At 50.5% G+C, this 16,591-nt stretch overlaps 1 protein-coding gene across 1 annotated transcript; it reads right to left on the bottom strand.

Annotated features, from left to right (window-relative positions):
• Positions 1-5,658: 5,658 nt before the first annotated feature.
• Positions 5,659-7,904, bottom strand: KLF2 (Kruppel-like factor 2). The gene is made up of 3 exons (XM_006877108.1): positions 7,830-7,904; positions 6,439-7,258; positions 5,659-5,834 (listed from the first exon to the last, which is right to left on the bottom strand). The coding sequence occupies exons 1-3, from the start codon at positions 7,902-7,904 to the stop codon at positions 5,659-5,661; spliced, it is 1,071 nt and encodes a 356-aa protein (XP_006877170.1).
• Between the last annotated feature and the right edge of the window lie 8,687 nt (positions 7,905-16,591).

Genomic DNA, 16,591 nt, shown 5'->3' with positions numbered 1-16,591 from the left:
ACCTGCAGCCCTGTCCCTGCCTCCCACCTGTGAAGCACCCACAGTCCTCTGGTCCGCTGGTTTGCCAGGCTCTGAGTCAGCATTTCCTGACAACGGTCCTTCCATCTGAGACTTTCCTGGAAAATGAGCTTCCCAGGATGTTCAGATGGGAATGCCAAAGAGGAAACCTCGAAGAAGAAATGTATCAGGGCCCAAGAACCCTAGATCTGTGTGTGGGCTGCTCAATTTGTTTGCAGCATGGAAAAGTGTGTGTGTGTGTGTGTGTGTGTGTGTGTGGCAGTGGGCAGCCCCAGGTTCAGAGGTGGCTTACCCTCCACAGAAGCTGCTCTATGAAATGAACTCCTCCTTCCCCCGAGCTTGCTGGGAGGACTGAAAGAGAAAAATTACTAGAAAGGTGAGCAGAGCTATTCCAGCATCCACTGAGACAACCAGAGCTCTGAGAGTGTGGGTTCTAGTCACCAGAGAGTTTGTTGACATCGGCAGAGGCCCCAAGCTGAGTCAGCTCTGAGTCACAGCTGTTTTCCCCTAACGGCTTCCTCCTCCAGCATCAGGATTGTCTGCTGAATGAATGGATGGATGGGGGCAGGGGGGACCGATGTGGGAAGAGACAGGTACCTGGAGTGCTTGTTGGATGAATGGATGGGGATAGGGAAGGAGAGACAAGGAAAGAGAGAGGCAGAGAGGGAGGAGAGAGAAAGAAGAGAAGTAGAGAGAGGGAGAGAAGAGGTAACCAGAAAGAGGGAGGAAGAGAGGGAGAGTGAGAGGAAGAGGGAAAGGAAGAGAGACAGCGAGAAAGAGAAAGAGAGAGAGAGAGAGAGAGGCGAGAGATAAAGCGGGAGAAGCTGGCATGCCTTCCTCATCTGGGCAGGCTCAGTACCAGCCCTGCCCTACGCCAGGTGCTAATCTGCTATCTCGTCTTCATTGCAGTTTCCCACTTTCCATATGAGGAAACAGAGGCAGGAAGCGCTGCAGCTGATCTGAGGGCTTCTGTGGAAAAGAATTAGTTGATCTAAACAGTAGTTCTCCCTTGAGCAACTCTGCCCCCAGTGGGTACTGGCAATGTCTGGGGACATTTGTGGTTGCCACAATAAGGGCAGGGGAAGTTTGCTACTAGCATCAAGTAAAAGGAGACCAGGGATGCCGCTCATCACCCTACAGTGCTCAGAACAGCCCCACCCCAGAGAAGATTCTGAAACCAAATGTTGTAGCATGGGACTCAGGGAAGCAATCAGGTGCTGGTACCCCTGTGGCCCCTAAACTCCTCAGTGCTGAATCAGCTGAGCTGATGGGAGAGGTGCTGAGTCAGGGCTGGTCCCCAACTTGTTTTCTGACAACTCGAGACCCCTCTGCAGCCTTGGTGCCCGAGGACTCCTGAAATACAGGAATCTGTTGGCAGAAGAAGGCTCTATTACTCATGGTCCCTCCTTTGGCAGCTGATTTGGCCATGTCAGAAGACCCCCACCAAAAAAACCCTCTGCCCACCTTGATAGTTCCAGGGGGACAATCTTAAACATGGCCAAATATCTACATGCACAGTTCCAGTGTGACTGTGTTAAGAACCAGCCAGAAACAACCCAAGTGTCACACAGCAGAGAACCACGTAGATAAAACTCCTAGTATGGCCAAACGGAATATTATGCAGCCAGTAAAAATGATACAAACTCATGTTGTTGTTAATAGCTGCCCTGACTCATCGAGACACCTAGGGTCAGTTGTGGATCAGACCATTGGGCTCCACCAGGTTTTCACTGACTGATTTTTTGAAATTTGATCACCAGACCTTTTCTCCTAGCTCATCTTAGTCTGGAGGCGCCACTGAAACCTGTTTAGTATTCTAGAAAGATGCAAGTCTCCAGTGACGGATGGTTCAAGCTCACTGGTTGCTCCTAGGAAACCCTATACAGGGTTGCTATGGGTTGGAACTGACACAACAGCACAAATAAAACAGTGATAAGTGGGTGGTGACTGGCCAGGAATCGAACTCAGCTCTCTTGCATGGAAGGCAGGAATTTTACCACTAAACCACCACTTCCCCCAGTAAAAACTGCCACTGAAGATGTTTGTCATTTGGAGAAGGAAAAGGATACGCAGATCAACACAGTTAGGTGAAAGCAATTCAGCCACTAACCAGACTCCACCCTCCAAAAAATGTCTGATTGAGGCTGAATTGGAACATGAAGGGTGAATTTCTTATTTCTTTTTTGATGTTGAGCATTTTCTTTATTTCATAGCCCATAGATGCTAGGACATCTTGATTGGGGAGGGAGCGGGTTTAGATGGCCCTGTGTTTTCACATGAGTCCTGAGTATGGATGTGGCCATGAAGTTTTGTTGTAATGTTTATCTTTGGGTTACATTTGCCAGCAAACCTTGCTTCTTTGTTAACAAAAGCAGAGCTGGTCTTCAAAGCTCCTGAGCATAGTTCAACTACCGCCCATTGGACATCTGGTTTGGGAGCATTGTCAGGGTAGGGCCATCCTATGAGCTCTAGGGTATTGAAGCAGCATCCCTGACCTCCACATACTAGATGTTCTTTAGCACCCTACTACCACCACCAAGTCTGACAACTTAAAAATGTCCCCAGACATCTCCAAATATCCCCTGGGAGGAAGAATCATTCTCAGATGAGAGCCCCTGGGTTAGGGGGTCCCATTGACCACCAAGAGACTGCTTCGTGATCATCTGACTTGACTGAAGTCCTAGGACACTGCACACATTCCAGTTCACACTCTGAGTGGGGAGGGTCACTCAGCTAACTAGTCAGGAGTTTATTCTGACGTAGAAGCTCTAGTAGCGTAGTGGTTACGAATCAGGCTGCAAACCTTAAGGTCAGCAGTTTGAAACTACCAGCTGTTCCACGGGAGAAAGATGAGGTTTTCTGCTCCCTTAAAGATTTACAGCCTCAGAAACCCTGTGCAGGGTTGCTATGAGTCGGAACCGACTCCACGGCACATAACAACAACATAGTGTGTATAGTGTGAGCAGACACAGCACTCTTCAGGATTTTTTTCCAAATAAGTAATACATTCCCCCCCCCCCCCCAGCACTGCTGACACTTGAGACCGAGTGTTTTCTGTGGTGCGGGCTGTGCTGTGCACTGTGAGGTGTTGAGCAGCATCTCTGGTCTCCATTCTCTCAATGCCAATATCAATTCCCTTGAGTGTGACAATCACAAAAGTGTCCAGACATTGACAAGGGTTCCTTGGGGGAGGAGCAAGGCACGCCTCATTGAACCTCTGGTCCAATGGATGTTGAAATTTGGGATTCAGGGAAACAAATATCAAAACAAAACAAAACAGTCACCAGTTCATGGTGACTCCAGGGTGTCAGAGGAGAATTGCTCCAGAGGGTTTTCAGTGGCTGATTTTCCAAAAGCAGATTGCCAGGTTTTTCTTCTGGGGCTCTCCTGGGTGGACTCTAATCTCCCAACTTTTTAGGTAGCAGTTGAACATGCTCATCATTTGCACCACCCAGGGACTCTGGGACCTAGGGGATAACTCTTTGCCAAACCCTGTCCCTGGCTTTCCTGCTCAAACACAGCTGGGTTAGAGGTAACACTTTCTATTCTATACACTGGAAGCTCTCAGAGAAACAGAATCTCAACAGCTTCAGTTCCATTTTAACTGGCTCCTCTCTTACTCAACTCAGGCACCGAGGGAACCCTGGCCAATGGTTTTTGAATAAGCAAGAAAAATACCTTATACTTGAAACTCACTAGAAAGTTTGGAGACTGTTTGAAAAAAAGTCTGTAAAGTCCCTTTTCAGTTTTTTTTCTCCCCCAGTGTCCCAGTCCTGAGGCCACTGCTGTGTTCTAGGATCATCTTTGCAGAAGCTGTACCCAGAAAACAGAGGCATCTCAATCAAACACACACACACACACACACACACCCCTGCAGCACCCACGGAAGTGGGCCAGGGCTATTTACTGGAGAAAGATGAATCAGATTGTCATCTCCATTTCTGCTTTTTGTGGATTACCCAATGCCCTCAGCTGTTTCCAGGGGGAGGAAGGGGGGAGGAAATCCCAGCCTGTGTTGAAATGGGGGCGAGAGTGTTTTAAAAACAGCCACTGCTTTAAAAAGCTATTTTCACTTTCTGGAAAGTTGTGCAATGGTTGGTGGCCATGGTGACCAGGGCTCCAAGACAGGGGGGTGGCAGGGGAGGCCTGCTAGAGAAAGCATTTGGGGTGGGATGTGGGGGTCTCCCAGGGCTCTGCCATCTACTGTGATCCACTTGCACAACATCTGCAGGTTGGGGTGGGGTCCTAAGCAATAGAAAAGTTACGTCTGTTAGTGGGGTTGGGAACCCTCGGAAGGCAGATAGACCTGGCCCCTACCTGCACAACTCCATAACTATGTCACTGGGCCTCAGTGAAAAGGGCACAATGCCTGGCTTTCAAACGTGGGCAAGATGTTGTTGTTGTTATCAATTACCCTTGACTACACACTCATGTGTGCTGAGTTAGAACTGTGCTCCACAGGGTTTTCAAGGCTGTGAACTTTTGAAGGAAAATTACCAGGCCTTTCTCCCAAGGTACCTCTGGAAGGGCTTGAACTATCAACCTTAGGAGTAAGACTCGTAAAAGACAAAGCACATCAGAAACTCCAAACGTAACTCAGACATTTAAGGTCCCTAGGAAAACTGGTAGCATAGTGGTTACGAATCGGGCTGAGAACCACAAAGTCAGCAGTTCGAAACTACCAGCTGCTCTGCAGGAGAAAGATGAGGCTTTCTGCTCCCGTTAAGATTTACAGCCTCGGAAACCTTGTACAGGGTCACTATGAGTTGGAATCGACTCCACGGCACATAACAACAACAAGGAAGACTGGAGACTTCATCTGTGCCTGCATACTCCAGAGGTTTGACTGAAAACTCATAAGCTTCCAGAAGGTGGCGTTTTTCCCCAACCCTGAAGAGGCAGCCACGTCAGTGCCACTGGCCCTTTCCCCAACTCTGGAGAAAAGGAGGCAATTTATGGTCCAAGGAATAACTTAAAATAACCCTCCCAGAGTCCTAAAATGCAGTGTTTAAATTTATAGGGAAACCCACAGGTTCCTGGCAGCTGGACACTGGGCTCAGATCTGAATGGACCCATGCCACCTTCTTCTTCTGGACGACCTACCATTAACACTGTCCCCAGTTCCCAAGCAAGCTGACCAGCACTATGGAATAGGCAAAACTTTTTTTTTTTTTATTTTATTAAAAAAAACAGCAAAAAGTCTTTTTCATATAAAAACGAAACAGGCGTTCAAAATGCCCACCGTCTTCCTATTTACATTAATACCATATCTGTCAGAGTTGCTATGTACAATATTATATAAAAATGTCGCAGACAGTACACATTTAGGCTGTAATTTCTTTCTCACAAAGCGTTAGAAACGCCAAGCCTCTAGTGTAGACCCAGAGCAAGGAAGACTACACTTCATTATTGCACCATTTTGAAAACAAAATTCGTCAAGGAGAATGTGGGCGTCTTCTCCCACCAGGGCCTTCTGTCGAGGGCTAGGGGGCCTGGTCCACAAACTGGAAGGCCCCTCAGTGGCCATGCCATGCCCGGCGGGGTCCTTTGGGCCTAATAAATACTAATCACAGTCAAGAGGGGGCCGCGCCGGCGCGTGGGACCCGCCACGGCCGGCGTGGAGGGCAGGGGGCTTCCCGGCTACATGTGTCTTTTCATGTGCAGAGCCAGGTGGTCAGAGCGGGAGAAGGCACGGTCACACAGGTGGCACTGGAACGGCCGGTGGCCTGTGTGTTTGCGGTAGTGCCGCGTGAGCTCGTCGGAGCGCGCGAACTTCCAGCCACAGCCGTCCCAGTTGCAGTGGTAGGGTTTCTCACCTGCAGGGAGGGAAACAAGGCAGGACTCAGTTTCCCTCCATCTACTCAGCTGCCCGCTTCAGTACCCCAGGTGTTCACCCCACACCCAGATAGGGGGTATTCTGGAGTACACAAAACCCCCTTCTCAATACCCGCAAGCTCGCCTTGAATGTTTTGATCACCAGCCCTTTCTCCAATTTTCTGAACTTCTACAGTCGTAAACTCACGAACACTTCCCAACTTTCCAAGCCATGCCCCCAGGGGTGTCCTCAGAGGTATTGAGAGCTCACGCCCCAGCCCCTGTCCCCCTGTCGGTCACCTCCTGAGCCACACTTGTAGAGGGGCGGTTCCTCAGAGCGCTCAAACCCTCATCTCTTGAGCCACACCCCAAGGGTTATTAGCCGTGCCCCAGGGGGCTCCTCCTAAGTACATTTCTAGAGGGTCCTCATTCTCCACCAGCCTACCCCCTTCCCACCAAGAAAGTCCCCAACAGGCTGAGCTACGCCCCAGGAGAATCCTCAGCATGTCCCTACCCTCACCTCAGCCTTGTTTCCCAAGGGATCCTCAACCAGGTCCTACTCCACCCTCCTGAGCCACGCCCCTAGGAGGTCTCCAGCGCACTCACCTGTGTGCGTGCGTAGGTGCGCCTTGAGGTGCGAACTCTTGGTGTAAGTCTTGCCGCAGCCAGCATAGCTGCAGGTGTGCGTGGCCGTGCGCTTTCGGGGCCAAGAGCGGCGGCCGCGCTTGGGCTTGGCCTCCAGCAGCTCTAGCGGCGAGGCGGGCGGTGTGAGCAGGCCGCGGGCGGCTGGGGGTGCTAGGCCCAGGGCGGCTGCAGCAGCCGCCGCGTCCTCAAAGAGGCCAAAGGCACCGGCAGGTGGTGCGAAGTGCAGACCAGACGAGGGCGCAGCTCCGAAGCCCGGACCCCCGAAGGGCGGCGGGAAAGCGGCGCGCGGGCCAGGTGCTGGCAGGCGCGAGGGGCCATCAGGACTGAGCGGCGGCGTGTCGCAGGGCGGCGGGCGGCCCGAGGGGCCCCGCATGCAGGCAGCGCCCGGACCGCTCTCACGCTTGAGGCCGCGCGGTCCGCGGGCCAAGCCAAGCACGCAACCGTAGTTGCTGCCGTCGGCCTCGGGGGGCTCGGCCTTGACTGGGCGGCAGGGCGGCGCCAACAGAAAGCGGCCGTGCAGCGCAGGCCCTGGCGGCGGCCCTGGCGGCGGCGGTGCGTCCAGCTCTGGCCGCAGTAGCTCGGACACCAGGCCGCCCGCTGGGGCACCGTAGGGTGGCGGTGCACCCGGCTCTGGGTAGTAGAATGCAGGAGGCGGTGGTGGTGGCGGCTCCGGGGTGGCCTCGGCGCCCAGGCCGTCCAGCCCCATGGACAGGATGAAGTCCAGCACGCTATTGAGATCGTCGTCAGCGCCGCCTGCTTCGGGTTCATTGCGTGGCCAGCGCTGTGGGCGACAGGCGCGGGCATGAGTGAGCGGCAGATCTCCGGTCGCCACCCCTGCAGACTCCCGGGTCCACAGTTCCTGTCGTCTCGGGCCCCACTATCCCTGTCCCTAAGGGTCCTGACTTCCTTGCCTCCTGCTACCTGATCTACCTGCCGTCTCTGCCACCTGAGTTCTACTGTCCATCCGCCTACTGCGTTCGTTTGGTGACCCTGTCACTGCGGTCCCTGTCTTCTCCACCGCTTCCGTGCCCGCTGCCCCCGCAGCCCGGGTTCCACTGCCCTGCTGCCTCCTTTATAGACTGTTCTGCGTCTCCGCCGCCCGCGTTCCACTGCCCGGCCGCCCACGTTCTATTGCCCCACAGCTCGCATTATACTGCCCAGCCGCCTCCCGCGCCAGTTATCCCTGCCGTACCCAGTGGTTCCTGCCTTCCCCGCTGCCTCCTGCGCGCGCCTTCTCTACCCCTAGTTTTCTACTGCCCCCTGCACCCACTGTCCCCTGCCGATGTCCCCGCAGCCCGGGTTCTACTGTCCACGTTCGCCGCCGTCCGGGCCGCCCATGGCCGCGCCCTCACCTCCTGCAGGCAGCGCTCGCGGCACGGGCTGGCGAACGTGGCGAAGGACGGCAAGATGGGCTCGCTCAGCGCCATGGCCCGGGCGGCACGGGTGCGGACCGGGAGAGGCGAGTGGCTGCCGGGCTAGCGGATCGGGGCTCGGGCGGGACGACTCTGCGGCCGCCGCGGTCCCGCCCAGCCTTATAGGCGCGCGCGCGCGGGGGCCGGGCCACGGCGGCGGCGGCGGAAACGCGTCCCGGATGGGGACGAGCTCGGGGCGCAGCCTAAATTTAGCCGCAGTATATAAGTCGGCTGGCGGCGGCGGCCGGGCCGTTGCGGCCGCCCGGGCCCAGTGCTCCGCGGGCCAGGCATCTCCAACACTGCCAGGCCGCGCCCCCTGCCCCGCCCGCCCCCGCCGGTCTCCCAGGCGACGGCGTCAACACCCGCACACAACAGCGGCGGGATGCCCAGGGATCCCCGGTTCCCTTCTGCTAGAGGCCTAGGAGAGTCTGGAGGGGGCCGTGGGCTCTGACGCCACAGGGGCCCCACGGCTTCCCCGGACTCCTGTTGGCTTGGAAGACTGGGTGCTGCGACCTCTTGAGAGAGCCTGGTGTCTCCAGGATCCCTCTTGGTGGGATCGCCTGTCCCCCAGGACCTCTGATGATTGGGGAGATGGGGAGGTGGATACTTGAGGTGATCAAGAGCCCTAATAGGTGGAGGGACTGGGCCTCCTTTTCTGAGGGAGATCCAGACCTGGAGGGAACTTTGAATCGGGAAAGGGCCCCCAGAACTCTACCCCCTGACACCAGTGCTCACCACCCTGCACAAAGCTTACGAGATACCAACCAGAAACGTTTAGACTTGGAGACAATTCCCTCTTCCATTTGATCCGTTCAGATCAGGGAAACTGATGCCGGAGGGACCAGGCAGGGCCTAAGTGAACAGACTTGGGGGACAAGTAGCAATCATTCCTCAATGATTCCTCCACCATGCACAGTCTCAGCGCCAGGTCCTCTTGGTCCTTGTCCTGTGCACCTCCTTCCCTCCTCACCTGGACCTGCAGACCAAGGACTGTCACTCTCCCGAGTTGGCTGTGCCCTACAATGCCTAGCCACCTGGGACACAGCAGCCAACAAGGCAGACCGAAAGCCTGCCTTCAGTGTGTGTGTGCATTGGGGCTGGAGAGAGACTGAATAAACAGAATCAAGATGTAGTGTGTATTGGGATGGATCTCCTGGAGACATCCCTGTATTACAGAGTAAAACTGAGTTCCACGGGGTTTTCTTGTGACCCTGGATTAGTGAATAACGGCTGGCTGTTTCAATCCCCTCAGTGGTGTTAAAGAAGAAATGTCTGGCAATTTGCTTTTGCCAAGAAAAACCTATGGAGCAGTCTTACTCTGTAACACACAGGGTTAACATGAATCAGAAGTTTTTTGGTTTTGGAAGTTTCACAGAAGTAAATCACCAGGCCTTTCTTTCATGCCACTGCTGGGTGGGGTTGAACTGCCAATCTTTTTTTGCACCACCCAGGGACCTGTGTTGGGATAGAATCCAGGAGGAAGAGTAAAGGAGGGAGGGAGCTAGGAACTGAGTGTGTGTGTGGGGGGGGGGGGTAGGTGGGGTGGTGATGGTGAAATTTTGATTTCAGAGCCTCACGGAAATAAGAGGGAGCCACGGAAGTATCAGGGGAGAGAGCATATTGTTAGATGCTGTCAAATTGGTTCTGACTCATAGTGATCCTACACACTGCCTGGTCTTGTGCGATCCTCACAATTGTTAAATTGGAACCCATTGCTGCTGCCACTGTGTTAATCCATCTGGTTGGGGTTTTCCCTTTTTTCACGGACCCTCCACTTTACCACGCATAATGTCCTTCTCCAGGGACTGATTCCTCCTGATAACATGTCCAAAGTCTCACTCCCTTGATTTCTAAGGAGCATTCTAGGCATACTTCTTTCAAGACAGATTTGTTTGTTTTTCTGGAAGTCCAAGGTACTTTGGATATTTTTCTCCAACGCCATAATTCAAATGCATTGATTCTTCTATGGTCTTCCTTATTCATTGTTCAGCTTTCACATGCATATGAGGTAATTGGAACTATCATGGCTTGGGTCAGACCCTCATTAGTCCTCAAACTAATATTTTTGCTCTTGGACACTTTATGGAGGTCTTGTGCGGCAGATTTGCCTAAAGTATACATCATTTGATTTCTTGACTGCTGCTTCCAGAAGTGTTGATAGGGATCCAAGCAAAATGAAGTCTTTGATAACTTAAATCTTTTCTCCATTTGTCATGATATTATGTATTGGTCCAGTGGTAAGGATGTCTGTTTTCTTTACATTGAGGTGCCATTCATACTGAAGGCTGCATGTAGTATTTGATCTTCTTTGGTCCGTATTTTTAAGTCCTCTTGCAAGCAAGTTTGTATCATCTGCATATCACAAGTTGTTAATGAGTCTTCCTCCAATCCTGATGCCATGTTGTTCTTCATATAATCCAGCTTCTCACATTATGTGCTCAGCATACAGACTGAATGAGTATGGTGAAAGGATATAACCCTGGTGCCCACCTTTCCTGATTTTACACCATTCAGTAGCCCCTTGTTCTGTTCAAACAACTGATTCTTGGTCTATGTGCAGGTTACTCATAAGCACAATTAAGCATTCTGCAGGAAGAACATTTCAAAGCAGTAACCTGGAACTGGAATCAGGACACACCTCTTCTAACTGCAGGTGTCCTGGCTATGGTCAGCTGCCACCCCACGCTCATCCCCGCAAGCTGATGCCATCTGACCAGAAAGCTTGGACTCTCTGCACCTTGTGCAAATGACTCTGGGGGCACATTTGTGGCTGCACTCCTGGATCCTCAGAAGAGGAGATGAAACCAGGGTACCACCAAGGATTCACACGACCAAGGATATGCATGGCGGGAGGAATCCCACCAGGCCTCCCCTTCCTTTTCTGGCCACTTTTCCTTCTCTGGGGCCAGGAGGGCATTGCCATGGACACCAGCTGGACCCACAGTGGTGACAGCACAACACAGGCACCAGGAGCCCCTCAGAAACCACACCTAGACCCTCCTGGCTACACAGGAGGTGCTGAGATGCCAAACTTTCTGGTCAGATGGCATTTGAGTGTGGAGTGGCAGCTGACCGCAGCCAGGACACCTGAGGTGCATTTGTGGGAATGGACACTGAGTCTCCTGCATTGCTATGGTTGTGAAGGGCCATCAAGTCGGTTCTGATTCAGTGACCCTGTATAGGCTTTCCAAGGAGTGGCTGGGAGTTTGAACCACCAACTTTGCAGTTCAAACTGACCTTACTGTCCAGTGCTTATCCATGGAAGTTGAGAATGCTACCCCTGAATCCCGACTGCCCCACCCAGAAAATGTAAGTTTCTTTTCCTTATCTTGATGGACATGTCACTGGTTAGTCCCCACTAAAGGGTACTGTATTTGTGACCTCTGCCCCCCCACCCTCATACTTTTACTTTCATTTATTTCCTGTGTCCCTTCTTCCTCTTCTAATAACCCAGCTTTGACAGTCCAGGTCATTAATAATAATTATTGGTTTCATCCAGGTCCTGTAGGGAAACAGTGCTGTGATTGACTAATGATGTCTGTGATTGATTGGTGATGTTTGTCACAGACAACACATGGATAAGTGGTACTTATGCAGCTTCCCATTTACTATGTCCACACTAGGCTATGCTCAAGGGGCTCAGGAAATTTACCAATCAGAAGTTTCTAGTCTGAGCAACAGACTAAACAGTGGGTCCTTTCACTGTGATAGTTTCAGCAACAAATAAACATTGAGTATCTGTTTTTCTGGGCTTGAAGTCGAAGCTAATGGCATATATGGTCTGTTTCTGCTCACAGAGACTTTATAATCTCCTTTCACTGTTCCTTATATGATACAGAGTGTAGCGTTGCCTTGTACTTGTCTGTCCTCATAATTGTTGCTATTTCAGCCCATTGTTGCTGTCACGTGTTGATCTGTTTCTTTTCTGCTGCCCTGATAGTAAGCATTGTGAATATGTATTTTTTTTCTTTAATTATTTTTCTAGATGTCTGCTAGAATCTTGCCCTGCCTAGAGCTGTTTCGGTCCAAACAGCTATTGTGTGTACTTCCTTGGCCCAGCCCCTAAGAGCAAGCGCTCAGGAATCCTTTAGAAAACACGTCATGTCAAATACAGCTGAGTTTTCAAGACAAGTTCTGCACCCTCTGGAGGAATTGTAGTCATCATCACATTATGGCAACACCGGGTGATGACTCCCAGTGGCCGCTGCCGCGTGTTTCTACTTAGATTTGCACAAGCCTTTCACAACTCATTACTAGAGTTGTCTCTCCTGTCCTAAAGATGTCTGTCCCAAAGATGTGATTTCTTGTGGCTGAGCAGGGATGCCCCTTCAAGCCGGCTCCTAACCATAGGCTACCACAGAGGCAACATTCATCACATTTCCCTCACCATCTCTGGGGATGGCGGGTGTGTGGCAGGTGCCAAGGTTTCATATGGTGGAGGGTAGAATTCTGAGAACCTCTTTCCAGTCTCTTGCTTGCCAGACTTGCTCTAGATTTGTTGATATTGAGGACAGAAGAGGAGGAGGGAGCATCCTTTATCAAACACCTGTGTGCTGGATCTCACATTGAGGTGCTGTGATATGGTTTGACTTCCAGATGGATTAGCAGGTGGATGAGGTGGGGATGGCGTTTTCAGCTGGGAGTCCTGAAGCATTGGCCAGGAATTGAACCCAGGTCTCTTGCATGGAAGGGAGGATTCTACCGCAGAGCTATTACTGCCCCTGTCAAATGAATGTCCTTGTGTGGATGACTTTGAGAGAGTGACCTTCCCTCTATGAGTCTCAGCCCTTCTCCATCCAATGGGTATGACAATGACTGCTCAGCCACATGTTTATGGGAATCAGAGACATCATTCATAAAGAGAAGGGTTCTAGAAAAAGCCTTCAGTTATTTTTATTTAGAGTCTCTGCATGGGGCAAAGGAGCCCTGGTGGCACAGTGGTTAAATTGCTTGGCTGCCAAATGTCAGGTGTTGAAACACAGTTACTCTGTGGTAAAAAGGATACAGCAGTCTGCCTTGGAAAGCTTATATGGGCAGTAACTGATGAAGACCAAAGAGCACAGCCTTCGGGATGGATTGCATCTCAATGTAAAGAAAACAAAAATCCTCACCACTGGACCAATAGACAACATTCTTATCAATGGAGAAAAAATTGAAGTCGTCAAGGACTTCATTCTTCTTGGATCAACTATCAACACTCACGGAATCAGCAGTCAAGAGATCAAACGACATATCGCATTAGGCAAACCTGCTGCACAAGACCTTTTTAAAGTGTTGAAGAGCAAAGATGTCAGTTTGAGGACTAAGGTGCGCCTGACCCAAGCCATGGTATTTCCAATAACCTCATATGCATGCGAAAGCTGGACAGTGAATAAGGAAGACAGTAGAAGAATTGATGCTTTTGAGTTATGGTGTTGGAGGAGAATATTGAAAGTGCCATGGGCTGCCAAAAGAACCAACAGATCTGTGTTGGAAGAAGTACAGCCAGAGTGCTCCTTGGAGGCCAAGATGGCCAAACTTCGTCTCTCATACTTCGGACATGTTGTCAGGAGGGACCAGTTGCTGGAGAAGGATATCATATTTGGTAGGGTGGAGGGTCAGAGAAAAAGAGGAAGACCCCCAGCGAGATGGATTGGCCAAGTGGCAGCATCAATGGGCTCAAGTGTGGCAATAATTGTGAGGTTGGCCCAGGACCGGGCAGTGTTTCGTTCTGTTGTGCATAGGGTCGTTATGAGTCGGTTCCGACTCGATGGCACCTAACAACAACAACTCTGTCCTATATGGAGTCCTGGTGTGGCACAGCGGGTTAATACGCTGGACTGCAAAGTCAATTTGAACCTCAAGGTTGGCAGTTCAAGCTCACCAGGTGCTCCTTGGAAACCCTCCACAGGTTCGCTGTGGGTTGGAACTGATTTGACGGCACTTAACAACAACAACAACTCTGTACTATGTGACTTGATGACTGTGTGAGTTGGACTCATCTTGATCACAATGGGTTGGGTTGGTTGGGACAAAGGCTTAAGCATTTGACTGCTGACTGAAAGATTGGCAGTTTAAATCTAACAGAGGTGCCTCCAAAGAAAGTCCTGGTGATCTGCTTCTGAAAAATCAGCCATTGGAAACTTTCTCACAGTTCGTCAGAGTTGATTTGGTAGCAACTGTTTTTTTGTTGTTGTTTCGTTTGTTTTGAAGCCTGGTTTTGGGAGCTAGACAGGTAGGAAAAATTTCTTAAATAGAAACCTGCAGGTGGAGGGGCCTTGATCAGGAGTGAGATGGAGGTCTGTGGTTTGGCTGTCATCATTTGGGGTGGCTCATGCACCTGGTCTTAAAGGCACAGTTTATTATTAGTCAAGACCCACAGAAGAAATTTTTTTTTCTGGGGAGTTTTTATTACCTGTTGGCTGTGACACCTGCACCAGCAGTTGCATTTTGGGGTTTTGTTTTGCTTTGACAGGTTCATTGAGGAGTAATTTGCATACAGTGAATCTCAAATTCAATGATTTTTTTTTTAAAAAAGCGTTCATAGAGTGTGCAACCATCACTACAACCCCACTTGAGAACACTTTCATCCCTCCCACAGAGATCCCTTCTTTTTTGCAATCACTCCCCGCTCCTACCTCCAGCTCCAACACCACTGGTCTGCTTTCTGAGTCTGCATTATTGTTAGCTGCCATCAGGCCGACTCCAGCTCGTGATGGACCCACACACAACAGAAGGAAACACCGTCTGGTCCTGCACCATTTTCATGACTGTTAGTATATCTGAGTTTACTATTGTGCCAATCCATCTCACTGAGCATTTCCCTCGCTTTTGCTGACTCTCTGCGTTGCCAACCGTGTCTTTTTCTGGAGGTTGGTCTACTACCATTTGCCGTTGAATCAGCTCCGCTCACGGCGGCTCTGTGTGCCAATGTACAGCGGTGCTCCACAGACTTTTCAAAAGCTCTTTTTTTTTTTCAAAAGTAGCTTGCCAAGCATTTATTTAAGACACCTCTGGGTGGAGTCCAATTTTCAACCTTTTGGTTAGCAGCTAAGCGAATTCACTGTTTATAACACTCTCGAATTCCTGGTTGGTCTGAGGATTTGCCTTTTCGGGACATTTCATGTAAATGAAATAAAATACTATGTGGGCTTCTATGTGCGGCTTCATCCCTTCAGCATGTGTTTGAGATTCTTTTGTGTCACTGTGTGTTGGATCAGAGATTCTCCCCTTCCCGTTGTTCTTTACTTGGGCTGGACCACAGCTTGCTCATCTGTTCCCTCACTGCCCTGCCTGCTGACCTGCTCTCCCTGCTGGCCCATGTGGTCTTGCAATCACATTCTAGACATTGTGATGCTTCTGACTTGGTAAGGAGGCTGGCTTAATTTTCAGCTCCATGCTCCTGGTATCTGGGAGACCCTTGGCCTCTCTCTGGCAGCTGACACCATTCGCTGGGCTTTCCTCCTCCCTTCAGGGAGGGTTTAGTCCTCATTCCTACAGATCACAGGCCAAACAAACTGCCCCCTCCCTGGGGAGCGCGGCTCTACTACTGACTCGGCAGGTGTAGGAGCTGACCTTGTTTTGAATCCTGATTCTGCACCTTCCTGGGAGAATGGCCTCAAGTGTGTTGCTCAACTTTGCTTCATAACAGGGTGGAAGATCCTAATGACATTATTATATCATTATATACTCATTTACGTCTTATCATAATGACAGGGCTACTGAGAGGATAAGCTTGCTCTGCTGGTTCTCAATTGCTCACTGGCCTCCTCTAACACTGTCCAAGCTGTCCCCCTTTCGTGACTGGGTATTGCTTGCTGGGGACCTAGAACAATTTCTTTTGAGAGCTTTTTTTTTTGGGGGGGGGCATTTTAAAATTGAGATATATCTCAATTTCTCACATATATCTCACATAGAAGTCTTCATCATTTTAAAGTGCACAATATATGACATTCAGTCCATTCATCATTGTATGACCACCACTTCCAGAAGGTCTAGTTCCAGAACCTTCTCATCGCCCAAAAGGAGACTCTATTCCTACTGTGGTGGTGGTGATGATTGTGTGCCGTGGAGTCTGTTCCTACTCATAGTGACCCTGTATAGGGTTTCTGAAGCTGTATGGGTGCAGAAAGCCTCATTTTTCTCCCCCAGAGTGGCTGGTAGTTTTGAACTGCCAACCTTGAGGTTAGCAGCCTGACTCGTAACCACTATGCTACCAGAGCTCCTTCTGTACTTACTAGCAGTCTCATTTATCCCTCGTCCTGGTACACACTAACCCACTTGATTCTCTATAGATCTGTCTGTTGTGGACAGTCCACATAAATGGAGTGGTATACTGGGTAGCCTTTTGTGTCTGACTAATTTCATTCAGCATCATGCCTTGAAGCATGCTATAGCATGCGGCAGGACTCCATTCCTCCTCATGGCTGAGTACTATTTCAGGTGGAGATGACTCATGTTGTTCTGACTCTCTCATGTTGTGGACAGTTGGGTTGTTTTCAGTTTGGGGCTATCGAGAATAATGGTGGTGGACAAATGTTCGAGTCTCTGTTTCGTTCAGTTCAGGAGTAGAATTGCTGGGTCATTCGGTAGTTCTGTGTTTAACTTTTTGAGAAACAGCTCAATTGGATACATTTTTAAAAGCTCAGCTATGCTGGAAAGTGCTGGGGTCTTCTAGAAATTTGTGTCCCTCCTCTTCCTGCAATATTTATTTTCTGGAACAT

Source organism: Chrysochloris asiatica, unplaced genomic scaffold (genome assembly GCF_000296735.1).
Source record: "Chrysochloris asiatica unplaced genomic scaffold, ChrAsi1.0 scaffold00442, whole genome shotgun sequence".
Taxonomy (NCBI): Eukaryota; Metazoa; Chordata; class Mammalia; order Afrosoricida; family Chrysochloridae; genus Chrysochloris; species Chrysochloris asiatica.
This window is presented reverse-complemented; position numbering and strand designations above follow the sequence as displayed.